Below are 25,679 nucleotides of genomic sequence, written 5' to 3' on the forward strand. Positions count from 1 at the left end.
CAGCGTTTCTAACACACAAACGCATCGTAACACAGACTGATATCTCTCCACAGCGTTTTAAACACACAAACGCATCGTAACACAGACTGATATCTCTCCACAGCGTTTTTAACACACAAACGCATCGTAACACAGATTGATATCTCTCCACAGTGTTTTAAACACACAAACGCATCGTAACACAGACTGATATCTCTCCACAGCGTTTTAAACACACAAACGCATCGTAACACAGACTGATATCTCTCCACAGCGTTTTTAACACACAAACGCATCGTAACACAGACTGATATCTCTCCACAGCGTTTCTAACACACAAACGCATCGTAACACAGACTGATATCTCTCCACAGCGTTTTTAACACAAAAACGCATCGTAACACAGACTGATATCTCTCCACAGCATTTTAAACACACAAACGCATCGTAACACAGATTGATATCTCTCCACAGTGTTTTAAACACACAAACGCATTGTAACACAGACCAATATCTCTACACAGCGTTTCTAACACACAAACGCATCGTAACACAGACTGATATCTCTCCACAGCGTTTTAAACACACAAACGCATCGTAACACAGGCTGATATCTCTCCACAGCATTTTAAACACACAAACGCATCGTAACACAGGCTGATATCTCTCTCAACAGCATTTTAAACACACAAACGCATCGTAACACAGGCTGATATCTCTCTCAACAGCATTTTAAACACACAAACGCATTGTAACACAGACTGATATCTCTCCACAGCGTTTTTAACACACAGACGCATCGTAACACAGGCTGATATCTCTCCACAGTTTACACACAAACATGAACATCAGCTGGAAGCTAGTAAAGCTGTTTGTAAGGAAGTTTGATTCAAGGAACAGTCTGCTTATTTGACCCCATCCTTAAGTGGAGACAGGAAGAAATTAATAACATTGTTTAGGGAACTCGTATTGGAGTTAGTGTTTGTGTCAGACTGCATAACTTGGTAATTGTGATACAGCAAACTGAGTTTATCGTCCTCAGATAAGAATGGGCAATACCAGGAATATACAGCAATACTGCTCTAATGCTTTCACTGGACCAGCTAAGGGGGTTAAGGGGAGACATCTGACCTCACCAGAAAACAAAACATTAACATTCCATTACAGGAATTTAGCAGACACGCGTATGCAGAGCGACTTACACAACTTTTACAACTTTTCCATTTATACAGCTGGATATACACTGAAACAATGCAGGTTATGTATCTTGCTCAAGAGTACAACAGCAGTGCCTAACCTGGGAATTGAACCATTAGGTTACAAGACCAGCTCCTTACCTCCTGAGGTGGGTGGTGCCACCACTGGATAGGAGACATGGCAGCACCTCAGCAGTCCAGTGCTACCACAGAGCGCACCAAATGCCCATCCCCACAGGTAAATCACCTGGGCTAAAACACACACAGCCCTGCCCTTTACCTGGACCAACCCATTCCCACAGGTAGAGCACCTGGGCTAAAAGACCCATAGTCCCACCCCTTACCTGAACCAACCCATTCCCACAGGTAGAGCACCTGGGATAAAAGACCCACAGCCCCACCCCTTACCTGAACCAACCCATTCCCACAGGTAGAGCACTTGGGCTTTATACACCCACAGCCCCGCCCTTTACCTGGACCAACCCATTCCCACAGGTAGAGCACCTGAGCTCTATACATCCACTACCCTGCCCTTTACCTGGACAAGCCCATTCCCACAGGTAGAGCACCTGGGCTTCCAATATGCATAAGTTTCGATATGCAGGAGGTACTGCGCTGGAGCAACTGACACGGGCACGAGTTCCGATACACAAGAGGTACTGCGCTGGAGTAACTGACACGGGCACAAGTTTCGATACGCAGGAGGTACTGCGCTGGAGTAACTGACACGGGCACAAGTTTCGATACGCAGGAGGTACTGCGCTGGAGCAACTGACACGGGCACGAGTTCCGATACACAGGAGGTACTGCGCTGGAGTAACTGACACGGGCACAAGTTCCGATACACAGGTGGTACTGCGCTGGAGTAACTGACACGGGCACGAGTTCCGATACACAGGAGGTACTGCGCTGGAGTAACTGACACGGGCACAAGTTTCGATACGCAGGAGGTAAATGGTAAATGGTAAATGGACTGCATTTATATAGCGCTTTTATCCAAAGCGCTTTACAGTTGATGCCTCTCATTTGCCAGAGCAGTTAGGGGTTAGGTGTCTTGCTCAAGGACACTTCGACATGCCCAGGGCGGGGTTTGAACCGGCAACCCTCCGGCTGCCAGACAATCGGTCTTACCTCCTGAACTATGTCGCCCCCAGGAGGTACTGTGCTGGAGTAACTGACACGGGCACGAGTTCTGATACACAGGACGTACTGCGCTGGAGTAACTGACACGGGCACGAGTTCCGATACACAGGAGGAACACACACACAAACACAAGATTTTAAAAAAAAGTTACAATCTCGAAGATTTCTGTTTCGTTCTCTTTGGCAGCACCAATGGCGAGAAGCGGTAATTGCAGGTGTGTTTTTGGACCTCACTTCCCAGAGATCTATTCTGATCATTATAATATACTGATGAACTTGATGGCAATGTAAATAACGGTAACGTTAAGGCCAGTTCAGATCAATGATTCGCAACGAAACGAAAAAGTTTTAGAATGTTGCAGAGAAAATTGCACCGGTGTGAACTGGTTAGTTGCAGAGCGTCTGAAGTAGTTGCCTGGGGTCTCAAAAGACCCACTTTGTCAAATCGCCAAGTGCAGTTTGAGAATGTTTATAATCAGACATCTTGGAATTTTGCAAGTTGCACCCAGTCTCGTTGCGAATCGTTGATCTGAACTGGCCTTTAGTTAGCTACATTGCAACAAGGTAGCATTGCATTTGAGAGACTGTTTGCGAGGTCGGTATCGGTCGGTTAGCTGACATTAGATTGTGTTAATTACATTAGCTAGCTAGCTAGTTAGCTAACGCAATGTTACCTGATATGAGAGATTGGATACTGTGCGCAATGTTGTCTGAACTAATGTTACCTTTCTTGACATGGTCCGGTAGCTAGCGTTAGCTGTGCAAATAGCTATGTAATTTAGTAACGTTACATTGTCATCAAATGTAATATGAAATCTACATCAACAAATAATATGACCTCTCATGTTACACAAAAACTTTTTAGGGTTCCATAACCCCCCCGCCCCCTTTCTGTGTTATTGTAACACCAGCAGACACCGGAAAAAACAGTATGCCGCTCACACACAAGTGAGTTGAAGAGCGAGCCTGTTGCGTTAGCTCCGCCTACCCTCTCTGGCGGACCAACCACTGATGGGTGATGGAAAACGCGTCACTAACTATGCACCGCTTATGATTTTTTTCCCGGGAATGTCGCCACAGACACCCCGTCAAAAGATACCTGCCACCGGGCCTACCAACTTTTCTGGGGGAAACCCTGTAGGGCACCTACTTTGTTCACATTAGAGGTAATGTTAAAATAATCGATTAGAAACTGATGTTTTTCAGCTTTAATTCACTATATCAGAATTCCAGTGGGTCAAAAGTTTACCTATACCAAGTTGGCTGTCTCTTTAAACAGTCTGGAAGATTCCAGAAATTGATGTAATAAATTTTTTGAAGCTTCTGGTTGGCAAATTGTCATAATTAGGAGTTAACTGGGAGTTAATTGGCACCTGTGGCTGTATTTAAGGGCCTACCTTTAGAGCCACTGCCTTTTTGCCCATGATACCAATTGGAAAATCCAAGCAACTCAGCTACGATCTCTGAAAAAAATTGTGGACCTCCAGAAGTCTGGTTCCTCCTTAGGTGCAATTTCCAAACAAATGAAGATACCACGAGCATCTATACAAACAATTGTATGCAAATATAAAAATCTTGGGACCACATAGACACTGCATTGTTCAGGAAGGAGGCACAAATTAACTCCCAGGGCTGAACAAACTTGGGTCCGAAAGGTCCAACTGAACCCCAAGACAACAACAAAGGAACTATTGTAAGAGTTGGAGGCATCAGGTACCAAAGTGTCTATAATCACCATTAAGAGGATCTTACATCACCATACCCTGAAAGGCTGTCACACAAGGAAGAAGCCCCTACTCCAAGACTGACATAAAACAGCCAGAATGAAGTTCACAGGTGATCACCAGGGCCTCATTTATAAAAATGTTCTCAGATTTATTTGTGAACTTAGTCTTAAGATAATTTCTGACTGTGTGCTTACGTTTGATTCATAAAAGATACTGAGCATAAAAAACCTTGCTTATGCAAGATCTGAGAAGCCCATTTGTAACTTACGCACCTATGATCTATAAATCTCAAATTAACTTAAAATTGACGACACCTGAACGTGCCTTACAATCAGCGATTCCCCCTTATATAATGCTAGTACAGAATGAGGGTTTAGTCAGGAATATCCATGGACCAAAAGAAGACGAGATCACAGCGATGGTAGAGGAGATTGAAGACAGGCAACACATATTATTCGGTGGACTAAATAGTGGGTTGGCAAACAAAGCCAAACAGGTAGATTGGTAGTGTGTTGCTGCTGCAGTAAACAAATTGTTCATAAAGCTAATGCAAAGTTCACCACAGGCTTGGGCGCATATGCGTCCCAAACTGCAATACCCCTACATAGTCAGCAGGAAAATCACTTACGTCAAGTCTAGACTTTGCGTAGAGATAAGATCATTTCCACATCAAAGTAAGGTTTTATAAATAACTACTTACACATGATTTTCTGGTGTAAGTCATACTTATAATTAAAATTGATCCTAAGTCTGTTTTATAAATGACTCTTTTGGAGGAGTGTTCTCTGGTCAGTTCTCTGTGGACTGAACTGAAAAAGCATGTCTGAACAAGGAGGCCCACACACCTGACTGAGTTACACCAGTTCTGTCAGGAGGAATGGGCAAAAATTCCAGCAAATACTAAAGTGTTTGTAAAGTTTTGACCCACTGAAAATATATAGTACATGATATAGTACAAACAAGCTGAAATAAATCTGTCTCTTAGTTATTATTTTGATATGACTCTTGGAAAGTTACCCTGATTGACTTAACACAGGAAATGTATGGTAACATGAAATGGGTAGACTTGTGAAAAACTGAGTTTGAATGTCTTTAGCCCAGGTGTATGTAAAATTTTGGCCTCAACTGTATCTACAATCTATTACTTTCAATTGAGAACACCTGCTCAATATGTGATGTTCTGTGCAAGGACCCACACGCAGACCAGGGAAATCCAAAAAACGTTGTCTTTATTCAGTCCGAGGTTCGAAGCCAGGTAATCAGAGAGAGTACGGTGCCGAATCGAGTTTCCAAAAGAATAGTGAAAAAACAGGCAAAAAATCAAAAACCAGGAGATCAGAGCGGCGAAGGTACAAAGGGACAGGCAAAAGAGAAGTCAAGGCAAAGCGAAGGTCAAACCAGAAGCAAACAAAACCAAAAGGGGCAGGCAAACTCGAAGTCGTACAAAGGGGTGTCTCAGGAATCTCGATATACAAAGGCTTACTAACAATCGGCACAATGAATTCAATCAACGTTCTGACACTGAACAGGTAGAAAAGACTGACATTTATACACTGGGGAAGATAACAATCAAGGAGGGGTTAAGTGAGTGAGGGAGGAGTAACAAACAACATCCAGGTGAAGAACATTAGGAAAACTAATTAAATGACAGGGGACTGACAAAATGCGGACTGGAATCACATAGACCACAATGATAATAGACGGCCTGGGTTGAGCAGGTACAAACGCGTGCAGAGAGAGAGAGGTGCAGTCAGAGCAAGAGACAGGTGCAGGCAATTGCAGAACTCAGCGTTAGAGCAGGCTAGAAAGAAAAGGAGCGGAGCTACAGCGCAGCATGGAAAAGGAGAGACTGGTTAATGTATTAGTATAGTGATCTAAACTATCAAAAACCCAAAACTAGTGTGTGTTAGTCCATTAGTAATATTCACATGTTAGTATATTAATGAGGTTAGTACTTTACAATCTATAAATTAGTAAGGATTAGTAGAAATTAGTAAAACTAGAAATAAGTAGGAAGTAAGTAAAAACGAGACTGGAAGGAAGGGGGGGAAACCACGAAAACCCGGAACCACCCGAATAGTGAAATCACACAAGTACAGGGGAGTGAAGCAGCTCAGGGAACACAGACACAGAGACAGTACTGGGGAGACAAGTGACCGGGACTTACAGACTACAACAGATACAACCATCAAATGAATGTCTATTGTGTGTAACTGCTGCCAAACACTTGGACACACGTAGCACAGTATATTTTTATGTTAAACTCAGGTGTTTTCAAACAATAAATATTATGTTTCCAATCAGCTTTTATTTCTGCATGTCACTCACAAGCAGGAAACCTATGCAAGTCTGTATTGAGGATTTCATATTTCCTGAAATGACGATGAATATTCTGCACAAACAATCTGGCTTGTCTTTGCTGACATGGGTTGAAAATGGAAAATAACTACTGTTGTTTGTGTTCATAGAATGTATTCCTGGTTTTGACACCGATGACGTCGGAAATCATACCATAATACTCATACCAAACTGGACAATGTTTTTTTCAGATGGAGTTGAGACACTGGTAAATGTTTGCTGCCTATGCTCAGCAGGAACTCACACTATCTACTCACTGTTGAACAGCAGATGAACCTTCTGTCTGCCATATTAGGTAAGACACTGTATTTGCCTTCAGGTCCTGTAGGAGCATGACCTCAAGAAACTGTTGAATGTAAATCTCATTTAGTATAGGTTAATGTGAGTGCAGGCACTACCTGCCAGATTATTTTCACGTTTTAGTGACATTTATCATAAATGGAACCAAATTCAGCTGTGCACTCTCATTACATACAAACCCAGCCTGGACCAGCATGTGCACTAAAATAATTTACATCACAAATCACTGCCATAAAAGTTTCAGTTTGGTGTGCTTCACAGATAACTTCGAACAGCTTAGCAAATTCACAGCCCCTGAACATTAATTAAAAATCTCCAGTGCACTTTGTGGAAGCATCCATCCTCCATGTTTATACAGAACATTTAAACACCCATTTTGCCCTCACACTGGGCAGGAACAGAGGTTCAGCCCAGACAGGAAACTGCCCTCCTCCCTACCTCGATCAGGAAGTCTCCAGTCCTCAGTCCCGCCTGCCAGGCCACTCCACCCTCGTCAACGGACTCCAGGTACTGCAGAGCGGGGAACACTGGGGTAGGCGTGAACTCCTCGATGGGTGTGTTGGCTGGGGGGGGGGAGCAGGAGGGAGGGGGTGTTCAAGCAAAAGATGAAAGGTAGAATCACACAATTAATGCCTGCAATCTTCATAGCAACACCTGTGCCTTCTTACAGCAGTAAAAACGGTCCCAAAGTGGATGCATCTGTGAAAGAGTTGCTAAGGGACGACATGGCTCTGCTGTCTAACACTCTGATGACCTGGCAGTGGCTGGTCAGTAAGACAGAAAGGGGTGCAGTGAAGTCTCTGGGTGTGTAAAATGGCCACAAAACCCATTAGGCCAAACTGTGTAAAGCACTGTATGGACACAATCATGTAAAAACCAACCAGAGCTCAGTGTTCATCAAACATTAATGTTGTGGGTAAAACACCCATAGGAATACAGGACATGTGGCTCTCTATGGGAGAATGTGTACCCTACACCCATAGGAATACCGGACGTGTGCCTCTATATGGGATGACGTGTACCCTACACCCATAGGAATACAGGACGTGTGTCTCTATAAGGGACAACGTGTACCCTACCCCCATAGGAATACAGGACATGTCCTTCTCTATAGGAGAATGTGTACCCTACGCCCATAAGAATACAGCATGTGTGCCTCTGTAAGGGAGGCCATGTAACCTACACCCATAAGAATGCAGGAGATGTCCCTCTCTATGGGAGACCATATACCCTATACCCGAAAACAGGACGTGTGCCTCTCTAAGGGAGAATGTGTACCCTACACCCATAGGAATATAGGACATGTCCCCCTCTGTGGGAGACTATGTACCCTATACCCATAGAAATACAGGACATGTCCCTCTCTAAGGGAATGTGGGGGGTATGTGAGCATTGGGGGTATGTGAGTGGGGGATATGTGAGGAGGGGGATACGTGAGTGGGGGTATGTGAGTGGCGGGTATGTGAGCAGGGGTATGTGTGTGGGGTGGATGTGAGTGGGGGTACATGAATGGGGGTATATGTGTGGGGGCTATATGAGCGGGGGTGAGTGATGGGGTAGTACAGGAGTGTGAGGGTGAAGGTGAGTGATGGGGTAGTACAGAAGTGTCAGGGTGGAGGTGAGTGATGGGGTAGCACAGGAGTGTGAGGGAGGAGGTGAGTGATGGGATATTACAGGAGTGTCAGGGTACAGGTGAGTGATGGGGTAGTACAGGAGTGTCAGGGTGGAGGTGAGTGATGGGGTAGTACAGGAGTGTCAGGGTGAAGATGAGTGATCAGGAAGTACAGCAGTGTCAGGGTGGAGGTGAGTGATGGGGTAGTACAGGAGTGTCAGTGTGGAGGTGAGTGATGGGGTAGCACACGAGTGTGAAGGTGGAGTTGAGTGATGGGGTAGTACAGGAGTGTGAGAATAGAGGTGAGTGATGGGGTAGTACAGGAGTGTGAGGGTGGAGCTGAGTGATGGGGTAGTACAGGAGTGTGAGGGTGGAGGTGAGTGATGGGGTAGTACAGGAGTGTGAGGGTGGAGCTGAGTGATGGGGTAGTACAGGAGTGTCAGCGTGGAGGTGAGTGATGAGGTAGGAAAGGAGTGTCAGGGTGGGGGTGAGTGATGGGGTAGTACAGGAGTGTGAGGGTGGAGGTGAGTGATGGGATATTACAGGAGTGTCAGGGTGTAGGTGCGTGATGAGGTAGTACAGGAGTGTCAGGGTGCAGGTGAGTGATGGGGTAGTACAGGAGTGTGAGGGTGGAGGTGAGTGGTAGGGTAGTACAGAAGTGTTAGGTTGGAAGTGAGTGATGGGGTAGTACAGGGGTGTGAGGGTGGAGGTGAGTGATGGGGTAGCACAGGAGTGTGAGGGTGGAGGTGAGTGATGGGGGAGTATGGCAGTGTCAGAGTGAAGGTGGAGGTGAGTGATGAGGTAGTGCAGGAGTGTGAGAATGGAGGTGAGTGATGGGGTAGTACAGGAGTGTCAGGGTGAAGATAAGTGATGAGGAAGTACAGCAGTGTCAGGGTGGAGGTGAGTGATGGGGTAGTACAGGAGTGTCAGTGTGGAGGTGAGTGATGGGGTAGCACAGGAGTGTGAAGGTGGAGTTGAGTGATGGGGTAGTACAGGAGTGTGAGAATGGAGGTGAGTGACGGGGTAGTACAGGAGTGTGAGGGTGGAGCTGAGTGATGGGGTAGTACAGGAGTGTGAGGGTGGAGGTGAGTGATGGGGTAGTACAGGAGTGTGAGGGTGGAGCTGAGTGATGGGGTAGTACAGGAGTGTCAGCGTGGAGGTGAGTGATAAGGTAGGAAAGGAGTGTCAGGGTGGGGGTGAGTGATGGGGTAGTACAGGAGTGTGAGGGTGGAGGTGAGTGATGGGATATTACAGGAGTGTCAGGGTGAAGGTGAGTGATGAGGGAGTATGGCAGTGTCAGGTTGAAGGTGAATGATGGGGTAGTACGGGAGTGTGAAGGTGGAGGTGAGTGATTAGGTAGTACAGGAGTGTCAGTGTGGGGGTCAGTGATGGGGTAGTACAGGAGTGTCAGTGTGGGGGTGAGTGATGTGGTAGTACGAGAGTGTCAGGGTGGGGGTGAGTGATGGGGTAGTACAGGAGTGTGAGAATGGAGGTGTGATGGGGTAGTATGGGAGTGTCAGGGTGTAGGTGAGTGATGGGGTAGTACGGGAGTGTGAAGGTGGAGGTGAGTGATTAGGTAGTACAGGAGTGTCAGTGTGGGGGTCAGTGATGGGGTAGTACAGGAGTGTCAGTGTGGGGGTGAGTGATGTGGTAGTACGGGAGTGTCAGGGTGGGGGTGAGTGATGGGGTAGTACAGGAGTGTGAGAATGGAGGTGAGTGATTAGGTAGTACAGAAGTGTCAGGGTGAAGATGAGTGATGAGGTAGTACAGCAGTGTCAGGGTGGAGGTGAGTGATGGGGTAGTACAGGAGTGTGAAGGTGGAGTTGAGTGATGGGGTAGTACAGGAGTGTCAGTGTGGGGGTGAGTGATGGGGTAGTAGAGGGGTGTCAGGGTGGAGGTGAGTGATGGGGTAGTAGAGGGGTGTCAGGGTGGAGGTGAGTGATGAGGTGGTACAGGAGTGTGACGGTGGGGCTGAGTGATGAAGTACTACAGGAGTGTCAGTGTGGGGGTGAGTGATGGGGTAGTAGAGGGGTGTCAGGGTGGAGGTCAATCATGGGGTAATACAGGAGTGCCAGGGTGCAGGTGAGTGATGGGGTAGTACAGGACTGTCAGTGTGGGGGTCAGTGATGGGGTAGTAGAGGAGTGTCAGGGTGGGGGTGAGTGATGGGGTAGTACAGGAGTGTCAGTGTGGGGGTGAGTGATGGGGCAGCAGAGGGGTGTCAGGGTGGAGGTGAGTGATGAGGTAGTACAGTAGTGTCCGGGTGGAGGTGAGTGATGGGGTAGTACAGGAGTGTGAAGGTGGAGTTGAGTGATGGGGTAGTACAGGAGTGTCAGTGTGGGGTTGAGTGATGGGTTAGTAGAGGGGTGTCAGGGTGGAGGTGAGTGATGGGGTAGTAGAGGGGTGTCAGGGTGGAGGTGAGTGATGGGGTAGTACACGAGTGTGAGGGTGGAGGTGAAGGATGGGGTAGTACAGGAGTGTCAGGGTGGAGGTGAGTGATGAGGTAGTACAGGAGTTTCAGGGTGCAGGTGAGTGATAGGATAGTGCAGGAGTGTCAGGGTAGGGGTGAGTGATGAAGTAGCACAGGAGTGTCAGGGTATAGGTGAGTGATGAGGTAGTACAGGAGTGTGAGGTTGGAGGTGAGTGATGGGGTAGTAGAGATGCGTAAGGGTGGAGGTGAGGGATGAGGTAGTACAGGAGTGTCAGGGTGGAGGTGAGTGATGGGGTAGTACAGGAGTGTGAGGGTGGAGGTGAAGGATGGGGTAGTACAGGAGTGTCAGGGTAGGGGTGAGTGATGAAGTAGCACAGGAGTGTCAGGGTGGAGGTGAGTGATGAGGTAGTACATCAGTGTCAGGGTGGAGGTGAATCAAAGGGTGTAATACAGGAGTGTCAGAGTGCAAGTGAGTGATGAAGTAGCACAGGAGTGTCAGGGTGTAGGTGCGTGATGAGGTAGCACAGGAGTGTCAGGGTGCAGGTGAGTGATGGGGTAGTACAGGAGTGTGAGAGTGGAGGTGAGTGATGGGCTAGAACAGGGTCAGGGTAGAGGTGAGTGATGGGGTAGTACAGGGGTGTGAGGGTGGAGGTGAGTGATGGGGTAGCACAGGAGTGTGAGGGTGGACGTGTGTGATAGGGTAGTACGGGACTGTCAGGGTAGAGGTGGGGTTTGTGCTCTGTCAAAACTGTGCCTTAGATCTTTAGCACCAGAAACAAATGTAAACAAATAGCCAGCGGGATGCTATAACAACCAGAGGAGATAGGAGGTTGATTAAGGCGAGCATTCTCAAATACACACATGCTCATATGCACATGCACACCGGCACACACACTCACACACAAACCGCACAGCAGACGGGTCTGCTTCTCCTACCTTTGGCCCCTCGCAGCACAAACCCGAATCCCTCATTGTCCCGCTTCTGCATAACCACCGTCTTCTCGTCAATAACGCAGTCACTGTGGAGAAAATTCCGCGCATAACGCCCGTTATTACACCCCATCATCCTCATCATGGCCACTGCCGCTCGACTGGAGTGGAGGTTCATCATGATAGGCACCGAGTGACTGGGGAATTGATTCAAATGAACAGTGAGAAAACGCCGCCAGCCTGAGAACGTCCTAAGAAAGACACCACCACTGCTACTGAAGACAGAGCTGTCACCGGGGAAATGACACGAAGAGGCCCGGGCCTGCGGGAGTCTGAGACGTTGAAGAGAAGCATTACCGACTAAATTAAAGATGAAACCAACGGGAAGAAACCGAGTAGCAAAACAGAATCCCGTGGAAAGGCGCCGGCACCTGAGGGAGTCACAGGCAGCATTAGCGCGCTCTCGAGCTGGCTGGAAGGCCGTGCGCGAACGGCTGAATGGAAGCGAGTCCTCCCGTCACCAGCTTGGTGGCGGAGCGACGTGGAAGGGAGAAATCTGTAGCGAACGGAACGGCATCTTCATTCATTAAATCCTTCGCAGCTACAGAAGCTGGTGCTTTAGGCTACCCGAGCCAAGGGCGCAATCTGAGAATGAATTACCAAAAGAAAAAAATCCGGTAATTATTAGCCGATGATCTTGTTGCTGTAGGATTACACTGTTTTTTTTTCTGATAAATGAACTTGTTCCATATCATTGCTTGTGATGATTCCATTAATCCATTATCTTCGACCCCTTTGCTCCAGTTCCAGTCACAGTTTTAGAAATTTTCAGAGAAACCTAGGTTCGGTTACAAATCTCTCTCTCTCGCTCTCTCTCTCTCCCTCTCTCTCTCTCTCGATTCACTTCTACACGCTGTTTGCAGCCCATATGATCGCTTTGACAGCCCACTCAGCTATTAGGGTGCATCTTGTATCAGCGTTAGAAGCCAAGCATTAGCCTAGTCTCCAGCGCTAAACATTTACATAACCCAACTAACCGAGGAACAGACGCGAAAAACTTAAGTGGAAAACTACCAGTAACCTGCCGCCACCAAATCTACGAGGTGATCACGGTATAATTTAACCATTCTTTCCGCGAAATCACTGCCAGTAAGCCTGTATTGCGACGCAAATACCTAGCCTATGTCCCCATGAGTATTGAACTATGCGGTAAATGTAACTGTAAAGGAATTAAACCGAGTATGGCAGCGGAATGTTCGGTGGCTAGGTTCTAATAGACAGCAATCCGCACATTATTTTTTATAGAGAATAATAGTTGAACTAAAATGAAATTGAACAGTTCATCTGCGATGTAGAATCAGAATACAAACCAATACGACGTGACACAATCACACCATTTTAAACACATCCCCTAGCCTATATTAAATTTAAAGTGAATACAGACGGCTCACGGGGCTTACGGCAGCTGTGATCTACTTCTCACTCAAACATTCTCCGCGTTTAAGTGTGCAACAGGGAAAAACGTGCGCGTGGGAATTTGGGGCATGCTTCTGGCAATATCCCAATGCCGAAAAACCTGGACTGGAAAGGAAATGCATCATACAGCGCAGGACACAGCATAGCTGCATGCCGGGTTGCCGTAGTAACGCAATCTGTTTTTAGAGGACGCCATGGATTCGTCAGAGCAAGGTTATTAAAATCTCAGCCTGCTGATAACCGAATTCGATTATTAGGGGTCCTACGAAGTAGGGACCCTATTGTTTTTGTTAGTATTATTAGGGGTCCTACGAAGTAGGAACCCTATTGTTTTCGTTATTATTATTATTATTATTATTATTATTATTATTATTATTATTATTATTATTATTATTAGGGGTCCTACGTAGTAGGAAACCTATTGTGTCTGTTAGTATTATTATTATTATTATTATTATGGGTCCTATGAAGTAGGAACCCTATTGTTTTTGTTAGTATTATTATTATTATTATTATTATTATTAGTATTAGGGGTCCTACGAAGTATGAACCCTATTGTTTTTGTTAGTATTATTAGGGGTCCTATGAAGTAGGAACCCTATTGTTTTTGTTATTAGGGGTCCTACGAAGTAGGAACCCTATTGTTTTGTTATTATTATTATTATTATTATTATTATTATTATTATTATTATTATTTTCCTGGAAATGGTCAAATAACTCAAAACAACCTTGACCAAAAATGATATAAATTGCCAGGTCGAAACTAGAGACCATGAGTAACTATGCCAGTAGGAATTACCACGATTCGTCCATAGGTGGCGCTATAGTAACCGATTCAAAAAGCAAGTTTCACAATGCTGGCATTTCCACCCCGTTTGATGAAAATTCATGAAACCAGGTGTACTTGTGTCATTCCTCATGAGGAACAAATATGTCTCAAGAACCCATAAAGTCCGCCATGATGGATTTTCCTGCGGGTTGAAAATTTGGCAAAACCTATGGAAAATTTCTTCTAATAAACTGTAAGTCGGGTTGGTCCAAAATAGCCCATGAACATGTATGGTGCATGTCTCCCTATAGGGTGTTAACAGCTAAGAGATCCATTCTAAGATGGCGGAGAAACTGGTATTTTAAGAAAAAAGAAAAATTTGGCCACATATTTCAAATGCTAATAAGTTTCTACAACAATAATCTAGGGACTTGAAACGGACTCGGCATGAAGAGGGCACTACCATGTTGTACCATGTCGATGAAGTTGCAGATATCTCAGCAACAAAAAAAGGAAATTTTGGCAGGAAGCTAACGCCAATATAACGCTTTAAAACTCATCTTCTGATGAACGCTTTACCTGATTCCATCACCATCGCACATGTGTACTCTTGGGTATTCTCTCCATCAAGGGTGATAAGGAAAAGTTGTTTCATTAAAAATTGGGTGATTTGTGGCGTGACAAAGTTAGCACTTTATGCTAATGCACATTCATATTTCGAAGTAATGTTTCTCATGAACCGAAAGTTGGATCGTTTCACGCACGGGTATGTAGATCGTCCAAACTTTTGAAATCTATGCTGCTTTGACTCTTTTCTCCTTTGCCTTGTATTTACCCAGATTGGACATGTTCGTAGCGTCCCGCATTGCTGCTTGCAGCTATATTTATTATTATTATTATTATTATTATTATTATTATTATGTAACCTGCTACATTGTTTGTGGTTCAGCCACCCCTCTCATTCACCTGTAGATTGTACTATATTAAACTTGCTTCAGTGTCACGCACATGCAGCCTCAGAATATTCGTCCCTCTGGCATTTACACAAACCGACATTGAGTCCTCATCCTAAGGACTGCCACACTCTATTTACTAACAAATTGTCTCGGAAAGTTTGCCCCGGCCCTCACGATAGATTCATGGAAACCTTCTGTATATTAAAACATACGATAGCCAACTTATTAATGTTTGAAGCGCCAACAGCAATACTGTTGCAGAAACGTAGAATTAGTAGAAGTAAATTATGCAGTTCTAAATCGACTCAGCATGCACATGGTCCCTACTGGAAATTCTAAGGTGGTAGCCTACTATGGGTTTGCATATAATCATCAGACTTGCTTTAAAACTTGTGCTGTGTCTAGTAGCCTATCATTTAATAGTGTTTTGGAAAAATATGTTTTAAATCATATTTCTGTAAACACAAATATATAATGTATATATACATTTTGCTAAAACATGATAAATTTAAGGTGAAAATAGCAGCACCTAGCTCGCTCGCTTCTTGTATAATTCAAGCTTGAATTCAAAGGAAAAAAAGTTTGAAATTTTGAAAGTCTGCACGTAGCTGACCCCAGCCCACCTGCAGATGTATAAAGGCTTGTTCAAACTCAATAAATCATCAAAATAGCAAATTTGAGTTGAAGTCAGATTAAACATCCAAATCCTGAAAATAGACTAGTGAACACAATTTCTGAGCATAGTGCATTTTTATACTTGTACTTCCATGTTTTTGAATTTGCTCTGTGTGGACGACCCATCTATATCCCAATCCCGTTCTCATTTAAAGTCGGACTGAAATTGCTTCGCTTATATTTTGTACTACCCTGGGTGGTAAAATAGGCAGTGTCAGTTGTATTATCAAATCATTTACAATTTATAATTTTTTGTTTTGAATTATAAAAATTTGTGTTTTAAAAATTCACTGCGCCGCCTACTGTGCCTTTTCCCCCACATTTTTAAAATTGCCGCTTCCTGACATCAGGAAGCGGTCTCATTTGCATGCAGCCTATCACAGCTTGTATTTGCTTATGATTGACATTGAGGGCTAGGCTGCATTAGCCATTGTCAAGTCTGGCAAACATGCAAGACATGCAAGCCGCACTGTTGTGTTGAAGGATGCACAAATAGTGACCCACTACACGCAATCCCGAAGGACACAAATGTAAAAAACAAGTGGGTAGAATTTTTATCAGGTCCATTAGTGTCAAACAACACAAGAGTCTGCAGTCTATATTTTAAACCAGACGACTTTTTGAACTGGGCGCAAAAACAGAGTGGATTTTGCGAAAAACTGCGACTGAACCCTGGAGCAGTCCCCACAATTCAATCAAGCACAATACGGAGCAGGACGGAGGATAACCACAAAGTAAGTTCCTTTTATTATTATATTTAGATGTATATTACTGAGTGTATGAATTACCTTGGTTTACAAGGAGGACAGCTAACAGCTACATTTGCTAACGTTAGCTGGTATAGCTGAAAAGAAATCTTAGCATCAACATGTCACACGAAATATAAAGCAACAATTCAGGAAAGCCGAATATTATTTATCTAACTAGTTATAGAGATTTTTGATTTGTAACAACAACCGTGAGAGTTATATGCGCTGACAAAAAAAATTAAAAAAATAAATAAACAGAGAGGGCATTATGGTTTTAAACACTCCGTGCTTTGATGAGATTATATATAGCCTAGAAGTTAGTGATTGACGAGCATTTTTGTGCATGGTAGGTTTGATCTAAATGCATTTACAGAACATAGCGTAACAAATAGGCTATGGTATTTGCGGGTCAGGCACTCTTCAAGGTAAGAAGAAATTTTAGGATAGCGCTTTCGATTTTGCTTGTGTCGAAAGTGCTGCGATGGAAACAGCGATATATTTACCCACTAGCCACATCTGTCCAAAATGTAAACAAGTAAAGCAGTTTTCACGGTTGGGAAACATTTTATGACGACGCTAGCCAGCGAAGCTAATTAGTTGACGTTACATAAAGATACCTCGACTGAAATAACGTTAGTATCTAACGTGGCTTGGTCAACAGTTAGGCTATGTTCACACGTAACGTCTTTTTCTGATGAAATGTAATATATATATATATATATATATATATATATATGAAAAAATGCTTTGACTTATACTTTGTTTATATATGCTTTGACACATATATAAACACTGTTCCAAAATATAGTTGAGAACACCTAACCCCTCTGAAAACCTAGGGAAAACCCTGCTTTACCTATCTACTGAAATGTAGCCTGTTATCCTATTATTTTATCTTGATAGCTGTCACAGTCAACATTTTCGCACTTTTATTTTTTTTCCCGCCATCGTAATTTGAATTTACCCAAGTTCATTGTACTAGCCTACTGTGAGGGAATGCTGACTTCAGCTGTCTACTTTCCTGTCCTTTTAAAATGTATTTTTAAAGTATTTTTCTGTGCGCCCTGGGAAAAACCGGCTGTCACTCTGTAATCTCAGCCTCAGATGGTCCGCCCACTAGCTGTCACTCAAAACGCAAGGAGTACACCCTCTACCCCGCCCACACAGTATCCGATCTTCATAGTAACATGATAGTAACATTTTTGTGATATATCCAAAAGTATACATTTTTATCATTAAAAAAAACATTTTAAAACCATTTAAAAATAATTTTGCAATGGTATAGAATATACACAATGATACAGTATTTCATTACATTACAGGCATTTAGCAGACGCTCTTATCCAGAGCGACTTACACAACTTTTTTACATAGCATTTTACATTGTATCCATTTATACAGCTGGATATATACTGAAGCAATGCAGGTTAAGTACCTTGCTCAAGGGTACAAAGGCAGTGTCCTTACCCGGGAATCGAACCTGCGACCTTTCGGTTACAAGCCCAGTTCCTTACCCACTGTGCTACACTCCGTCCTCCGTCCATTTCAAGTTTCAGTCCTGCGGAAGCACGCAGTTGATGGACGAACTGCACCACATTCACGCACTGTCAGATGCATCTTTCTATACCTATGGGGGCAGCGCTGTCCCTCGTGAGAAGGGGCAGTTATTGAGTACTTGAGGGATGCACACCCTTCAGCTGATCCTGAGCAGGTTGAGGCTGAAGCACAGGAGCAACGTTATCCAGTAGATTAATGCCCTCTCTCACTTCCCGTTAAAGCGCTGTGCTGCCATGGTAACCTAGCAACCAGATATAGCAAATATTTCAAAGATGTGGCAACATCCCACAAAATATGGAATCGTCCCTTGGACAGTAGACTAGGCGTTTTGTATTTAACTCATGGCTACGGGACGCATTTTCATCTGCATCTTTGTGAATGATTGCGTTTATAGTAACCGCTGTTTTGAATACAGTTCAATACTTAGCTAGCTAGCTAGCCAGGGTAACAAGCATGCCGTGAGACGATTCTGACCTAAAACCCAGAATTTTAATATTAGCTAGGTTACCAGTGATGGCGAACCTATCATAACGCTAACTAGCATTCAAACCCAGTTTCAGAGGGTTTTAGAATGACACTATGTCTACACTGCGTGACCGCACCATTTTAAAAAGCAAGACAGAGCTAGGGAGATGAATTTGATTGAGTTATGGTTTCATGCAGTTTTCTTGAATAATGTAATGACAAAAATGACCAAAATTGATGCTAATTATGGTATAAAACAAGAAGGATCTATTTTTTCTTGATAGAATTGTTGTTTTCATAGAATTAACGACCGGAGGTTTTTGCTTAACAACGGCGCAAATAGAACTACCAACCAGAGTTTTTGCATAACACCGGTCCAAATATAACTACCAACGAGAGTTTTGCTTGACAACGGTAAAACAAGATGCCCCAACGGCCACGGAAGAATATTTCAATTTCAGGTGAAATCAATAAATATTAAAGTAACCGTTTATAGTCATTGTTGGTAACCCGTTGTAGCCTATAAGTGGAATAAACCCCTCCGGGCTGTCCCGTTATTGGAAAATAATGTACTTTGGGGCAGGTTAAGCGACCCTTGTCTTCACCTCGGCTGCACCACCACCCCCATCGTACATTATTTCCAGGTAGGTTAGCAAGACAGACAGACTAGAGAGAGATGCACTGCAAGCTAGCACATCAACTTAACATTACTGTGTTTTTTTATTATTGCTATACCATTGTATCGGCATACCTTCGAGATCATTGTTAGTTTTATCTTGTTGCTGACAGAACACACATTTTTGGTGGTGAAAGAATATTTTTATGAACACCAAGGTAGAAATTGTCCAGAGTATCATGCTTAGGGGTTTAGTTGCAGATGAGACTGCAGGGAGGGGGTTGTTAAATGGACGACCTACGCAACAATGGGGGCAATAAGAAACTCTGTATTTGGCATTGTGTTCTTGTATCATCTACTAATAAAGCTAGAGCACAGAACTTGTTGTTTCCACTCATAGTTTGTTTGCAGAAGCAGTGAATGCCTGAGTTGAGCAATCTCAGGACACCAGTGTCCTGACCATTAGGGGGATTGCTCAAAGGGATTAATGTAACAAAGATCTCAACAGCAGCAGATTGGCCACATTTATTGTCAATAAAGTGTATCTGTCTCTCAGGCAGAAGCCACGTGAAAGGGGGATGAAAACAGGACGAATTAGAATTTTAACTGAGGCATTTTCAAAAATTACATGCAATCTACCAGCATGACCTTTGCGATCATCGTGTTGGGCACCCCTGGTTTAAGTGAACTATTCTTTCGGGACTGCAAATCAGAACAAGTAGGCCAGGAAGTGCAGAGTACTGAATCATCACAATTATGTCATGTGGCAAAACACTTTATATTGACACTTTATATTTTGTTTTTTTAGAGAACAGTTTTTTTACATAATGCATGTTAGACTCTAATGGGTAGAGTATGTTTTATGGTGCCAGGAAGGGAAATGGCATGCTGTCCACCTGGGGGCAGCGCCAGCCCGACTCACAGGCAGCGTGGCAGCAGAGGCTCACTGCCGTTAGCCCAGCTGCTACCCATGGCTGCTGTGGGGAGTTTTATTTTATTTTATTACTATTTTATTTGATTATTATTTTTTGACTGTTCGTTTACTGTGGACTCTCTTGCACTGCAGTATAATAATAACCCATGTGATTTGGCATCATTTGGTATTGGTATTATTTCCTCATGCAAGACAGCAACATAAGCTAGGCTTTACCATCATATACTATCATGGTTCTGTGTTTCTGTTTCTGATTTTCCTTTTTTAGGGCCGCCAGATGGCGGCACTTCAGTTTTGTAGTTCAGTTCATTTTCCATTATTGCTTTTCCCTGTGTTAATTGTATGATTGTTTTCAATTATTCTACTGTTTTTTTGGGTTTGTCTCGTTATCCCTTCCCTCTCTGGTCTGATTATGAATTGAGTTCACCTGTGTCTGGTTATTGTCTAGTTTATTTAATTTCTTTGTTTCCCTGACTCGCGTGCTGGTTCCTTGTGTGTGTTTGCATTCCTATGTGTTTCTGTATGTATCTGATTGCCTGTGACCTGCCTTTGTCCTGTCCTGCCCATGTTGTGTTTTTGTGTTCCGCCTGCATGTGTGTTTTGACCTGCCAATGTTCTGCCTGTCTGTGTCTACCGAGTTCTGTTGTCTGCCCGGCATTTATTTTTTTTGTGTTTTTGATAATTGCCCTTCGTGGCCTCCCTGAGTTCTTTTTTGAAAGAAAAGTCTTTGTTTGAATCTTTATTTGAAACCTTTTGAGTTTTGTGTGTTTTCACTCTGTGCCTGGGTCCTAACCCCCCAATCCGTGACATACAGTTAAACGTGCAGGTCATTCAATGTGAAATAACATTGTCACATTGTGCTACTGTACTTTAACAATAGACTCCAACAGCAGTTTCCAACCCTGTACATCACACCCAAATAAAGAAAGGCTTTGATACCACATATCTATGCTTCAAGGTATTTAATTATTGCTAGCTAACAATAGGCCTATTTATTGATCAATCACAAGTCTTTTCTATGACAAACGGGGGTGTCACTAGCAGCAATATTTGGGAGGGAGGTGAAGGGAGGGAAGGCAGTAGACCATGCGCCAGTGCTAGCTTATTAGCAAAGCCACACTATTTTTGTAGATAGTTGGTGAAATCTTTCTTGCAAAAATGGGAACTACAAATATTAAATGTTGGGGTTATTGCAAGAAATGACTTCATTTCTTGGAAAAACAAAAAAGGTGTTTCTTCATCCAGAGAAAGCGCAATACTTCAGCATTCGCAACTTAGCTTGGCCGCACAAAAGTGAAAAGTGCATCATTTACATATTACAAGTAGAAAGGATTTCACTGGTCTTGTTATACCCAGCCGACCCCACCTACTGAAAACCTGGCATTTAGCCATGGGGTAAAGCAAACCAATTTTAGCACAGGCTTTTCAAGGTTTTCTTCTGGGCCATTTATGAGTGCAAAAAAGGATTAAAAAAAAAAACACAATAGCAAATAAGTCACAGATGTCAGTTTCCTTGACCTTTACGTTTTTTGCTTTAGTTCAGAATACAAGCTATCTCTTGGCATTAAATGTTGTGCATTAGTTCAGAATGCAAGCTATCTCTTAGCATTAAATGTTTTGCATTAATTCAGAATGGTAGCTATCTCTCAGCATTAAATGTTTTATATTAGTTCAGAATGGTAGATATCTCTCAGCATTAAATGTTTTGCATTAGTTCAGAATGCAAGCTATCCCCCAGGATTAAATGTTTTGCATTAGTTCAGAATGGCAGCTGTCTCTCAGCATTAAATGTTTTGCATTAGCTCAGAATGGTAGATATCTCTCAGCATGAAATGTTTTGCATTAGTTCAGAATGGTAGCTATCTCTGGGCATTAAATGTTTTTCATTAGCTCAGAATGGTAGATATCTCTCAGCATTAAATGTTTTGCATGCGTTCAGAATGGCAGCTGTCTCTCTGAATTAAATGTTTTGCATTCGTTCAGAATGGTAGCTATCTCTGGGCATTAAATGTTTTGCATTAGCTCAGAATGGTAGATATCTCTCAGCATGAAATGTTTCGCATTAGTTCAGAATGGTAGCTATCTCTGGGCATTAAATGTTTTTCATTAGCTCAGAATGGTAGATATCTCTCAGCATTAAATGTTTTGCATGCGTTCAGAATGGCAGCTGTCTCTCTGAATTAAATGTTTTGCATTCGTTCAGAATGGTAGCTATCTCTCGGCATTAAATGTTTTTCATTAGCTCAGAATGGTAGCTATGTCACAGCATTAAATGTTTTGCATTCGTTCAGAATGGTAGCTAGCTAGTTCAGAACTTTTAATTGGAGCACTACCATAATGGACACTGACACAGAAGAAAAAGAGCAACAAAAAGCATGTTTATATTTTTGTGTAGAAGGTACATTGAACGTAATAGGCTGACTTCAGCAAATAATCTAAAAATATGGTACTGGAAATGACCAGAACATTAAAATTGATTTCTCCTACTGAGGTATTATTATTCTTGATATACTGTAGAAAAAATGTATTTTTCCCAAACATTACAGAGCTCACGGTATTATTGTATACACAATAGACGTGATAGGTGAATGGCATGGCAATACAGTCTGTCCAGTGTGTTACAAAGCAATGAATGCCCAGACTGGTTAGGGCTAGACCACCCTGCATGTACTTGATTTCATCTGATCTGGGAAACTAAGCAGGATCAAGCTTGGTTAGTAATTGAACAGGAGACCACCTGGGAATACCAGGGGCTGTAAGTACTTCAAATTCAAACCTACTGTGTGCTAGCCTGTCAGGCAGCTAATAGGATAGCTCTGTTATATCTTTAAAAGATGAGCCAGATCACATCTCCTGTCTGTTATGCCCCCTGGTGGTGGAATGAGTTTCCCACTGCAGTCTGAACGGCAGGAACTTGGCTCCCCTGAGATCTCAGAACTCATAAGTTCTCTCTCTAGTTGTACCTTCCTGTTACACTGCACATTGTGGTTTACTAGGTGTACATTACACTCAGTGATGATAAATGGGGAATCTGCCTATTTGACCTTAGCGCATATTTGAGAGTTACACACTGATGTTCTCTACTACTGTTCATCACTCTGGATTAGAGCCTCTGCCATATGATAATGATGTCGGTTGCACTGTAATGTACACAGCCTGCCTCCGATTGGCCAGTACACGGCAAAGCCCCTGATTGGTCTAGAAATGCTCTGAGCACAGCTCTACAGTTGAGGCCAAAAGTTTACATACACCGAGGCTAAAGATATTAAAACTCAGTTTTTCACAACTCCGCACATTTCATGTTACCATGCATTACTTTTGGCAAGTCAATTAGGGCATGTACTTTGTTCACATCAGACGTCATTTTAAAACAACCGATTATAGACATATTTATTTCAGCTTTAATTCACTATATCAGAATTCCAGTGGGTCAAAAGTTTACATACACCAAGTTGACTGTCCCTTTGAACAGTGTAAGGTAAAATTTCAATTTTCCCAATCAACTCTGTTGTCCCTTGACAACGGGACATATTCTTCCATGGTGCGCACACTGGTGGAGTTGTAAAATTGCACTGCCGTACGAGTGGAGCTGAATGGAGCCATAAAATGCCCCAGGATGGGGAGAGCAGCTGAAAGCTGCATGGGACTGTCCTTTGTGGCCCCATTTATTGAGGGGAAGCAATCTTCAAATGGCTTATCCTCCTGGAAGAGTTGGAGGAATCAGATGACAGGATATTACCCTCTTGGAGCTATGGCCATACCAGGTGGAGGGTCAAGAAGAACTTCAATTTGGGGCCATAAACTGCTGCTCTGCAATCCATGTACAATGGCCTAGGCTGTCCTGGGTCAGGCAAACCTACTACCATGGACTGAAAGAATGCATCATATGTATTTGCATGCAGATAACTAAGGATGATATGATAAATGTGGGGGACTGTGAATAATATCATACATAGACAAGCACACTGAACGGGTATGAAATGGTATATGTAAAGCAGAGTATATTTATGCACAGGTATGGCTACATAATTGTCTGGGTCACAGATGGGTCACCACCATGGACTCCCATAGAGAAGTATTTGGAGAATTGATAGGTAGAATCATAGGATCACGTACCATCGTACAAAGTATCTTATTACTGTCACTGGATTTTGATGCTTCTCCTGTGTCTACAGAGGAGGGGAGAAGTGCAGTTTCTCTCTTCCTGGAGGAGTAGGAGCGGGGTCTCTTGGTTGGGCAGATGTTACCGGCCTATTTGTGTCCAGACCTTATTTGGGCAAACCAAAGGAGCTGTGGGGTGTGGAAGGCTTTCTCAGGATTGGATTTAAGGGAAGTCCAAAGAAACATTCGGGGAGAATCTGCTTAAGTTCTCCTGGTACCATAGTCTTTGCTGTACAGAATATTTGGGCATCCATCAACACTCACTTTGTGTTCCTTTTCTTTGTCCTAGTTTGTTAGTTTGTATGTCTTTTCTTTTCATAGCAGTCTTTTGTCTTGCTTTGTAAAATAAAATGTTCACCTTTTCCATCATTGAAACTGCCTATCCTCGGTTATTGCCAACGGTCATATTGTGTCATAATAAACAGTTTTTTTCCCTTTTTCAGAACAACCAATACACGTATACACTGTGGCGCCCCGATCCCTTATCGGTGCTCCCCAGGAGACCACCAGGACAGCCGAGCCCATGGACACCGGCGGCCGCTGGGAAAAGTGGTGAGTGGGCGGTACCTAGCAAACCCCTGTCTAGAGACGTTCAGGACCCTGGACAGCCCCCGGCAGACCAACTGAGGCGACAACCGGCAGCACCATGGACAGGGCTGCAGCAGAGGGAAGGTAGGTGGAATTTTCCACTCTGCCACACACCTGAAGCTGCTTGCGGGATTGGCTGCCGGCGCCCACCTGAAGCTGCTTGTACTAACGAGCAGGCAGGCTTATATAGAGCGGCACAACCCAAGGAAGGGGAGAGTTGCTGGGGCTTCCGTCGTAGCCACGCCGGACGACTCTACACCGAGAAGAGACTGGAAGCGGCCGTGGGCCAACTCGCTTGGAACGGAGGATCACCCGCCGACAGCCGGAGCAAGGAACCGGAACCGGACCCGGATCGGGCTGACCACGCCCTGTCCCCCTTAACCTACTTCTTTTTTTCGTTTCTCTCCAGAAGAGGCTGTGAAGACCTGGAGCGGAACACTGATACCCCGACCGGGAAGACTTTTTAGTTGTTTTTGGCTCCCCCTACCTCTACCCCCACTCATTATAATTATTAAAGACCTTTTTTGTTAAACACTACCTCTGCCTCACCGTGCTGGTTCTTCCGTCACTCAACCCCCCGTTGGCTGAGAGAGTTCACACATGGTGGAGAATGCGGGCATGCTAACTCCACGCTACGGGGTGACGGAACCAGACAGAAACCAGCTCTAAAAAAAAAAAAAAAAAAAAAATTTTTTTTTTTGTAAAATGGAGGAGGCCATTAAGGCTGTGCTGCAGACGCAGAAGACGCTGGAGGCAGCCATGGCGGCCCTGGTCACCCGCCCGTCAGAGAACAAACTGACGCCGCGGGATGTACTGACAAAAATGACTCCTGAGGATGACGTAGAAGCCTACCTCGAGTTGTTTGAACGTACCGCCCACCGAGAAGGCTGGGCCCGGGGAGACTGGGGGGGCATCTTGGCGCCGTTTCTGATCGGGGAGGCCCAGAAAGCCTGCCGGGACCTGACCGATGCAGAGGCCGCCAACTACAACCACCTCAAAGCAGCCATTCTGGCGCAGTATGGCTATAGCTTGCCGGCTAAAGCCCAGCGGTTCCACCAGT

General features: G+C 44.0%; 1 protein-coding gene across 1 annotated transcript in view; it reads right to left on the reverse strand.

Moving 5' to 3' along the window:
* LOC118215029 (SH3 and multiple ankyrin repeat domains protein 2-like) overlaps positions 1 to 25,679 on the reverse strand; it is a 108,209-nt gene that overhangs the window by 61,757 nt on the left and 20,773 nt on the right. The window contains exons 3-4 of the mRNA XM_035395401.1: positions 11,680 to 11,762; positions 7,141 to 7,265 (exon numbers count right to left, since the gene is read on the reverse strand). Of these exons, the coding sequence (XP_035251292.1) occupies positions 7,141 to 7,265; positions 11,680 to 11,762 (208 nt within the window). The remainder of the gene's footprint in view (positions 1 to 7,140; positions 7,266 to 11,679; positions 11,763 to 25,679) is intronic.

This window comes from Anguilla anguilla, chromosome 16 (assembly GCF_013347855.1).
Source record: "Anguilla anguilla isolate fAngAng1 chromosome 16, fAngAng1.pri, whole genome shotgun sequence".
In the NCBI taxonomy this organism is placed as follows: domain Eukaryota; kingdom Metazoa; phylum Chordata; class Actinopteri; order Anguilliformes; family Anguillidae; genus Anguilla; species Anguilla anguilla.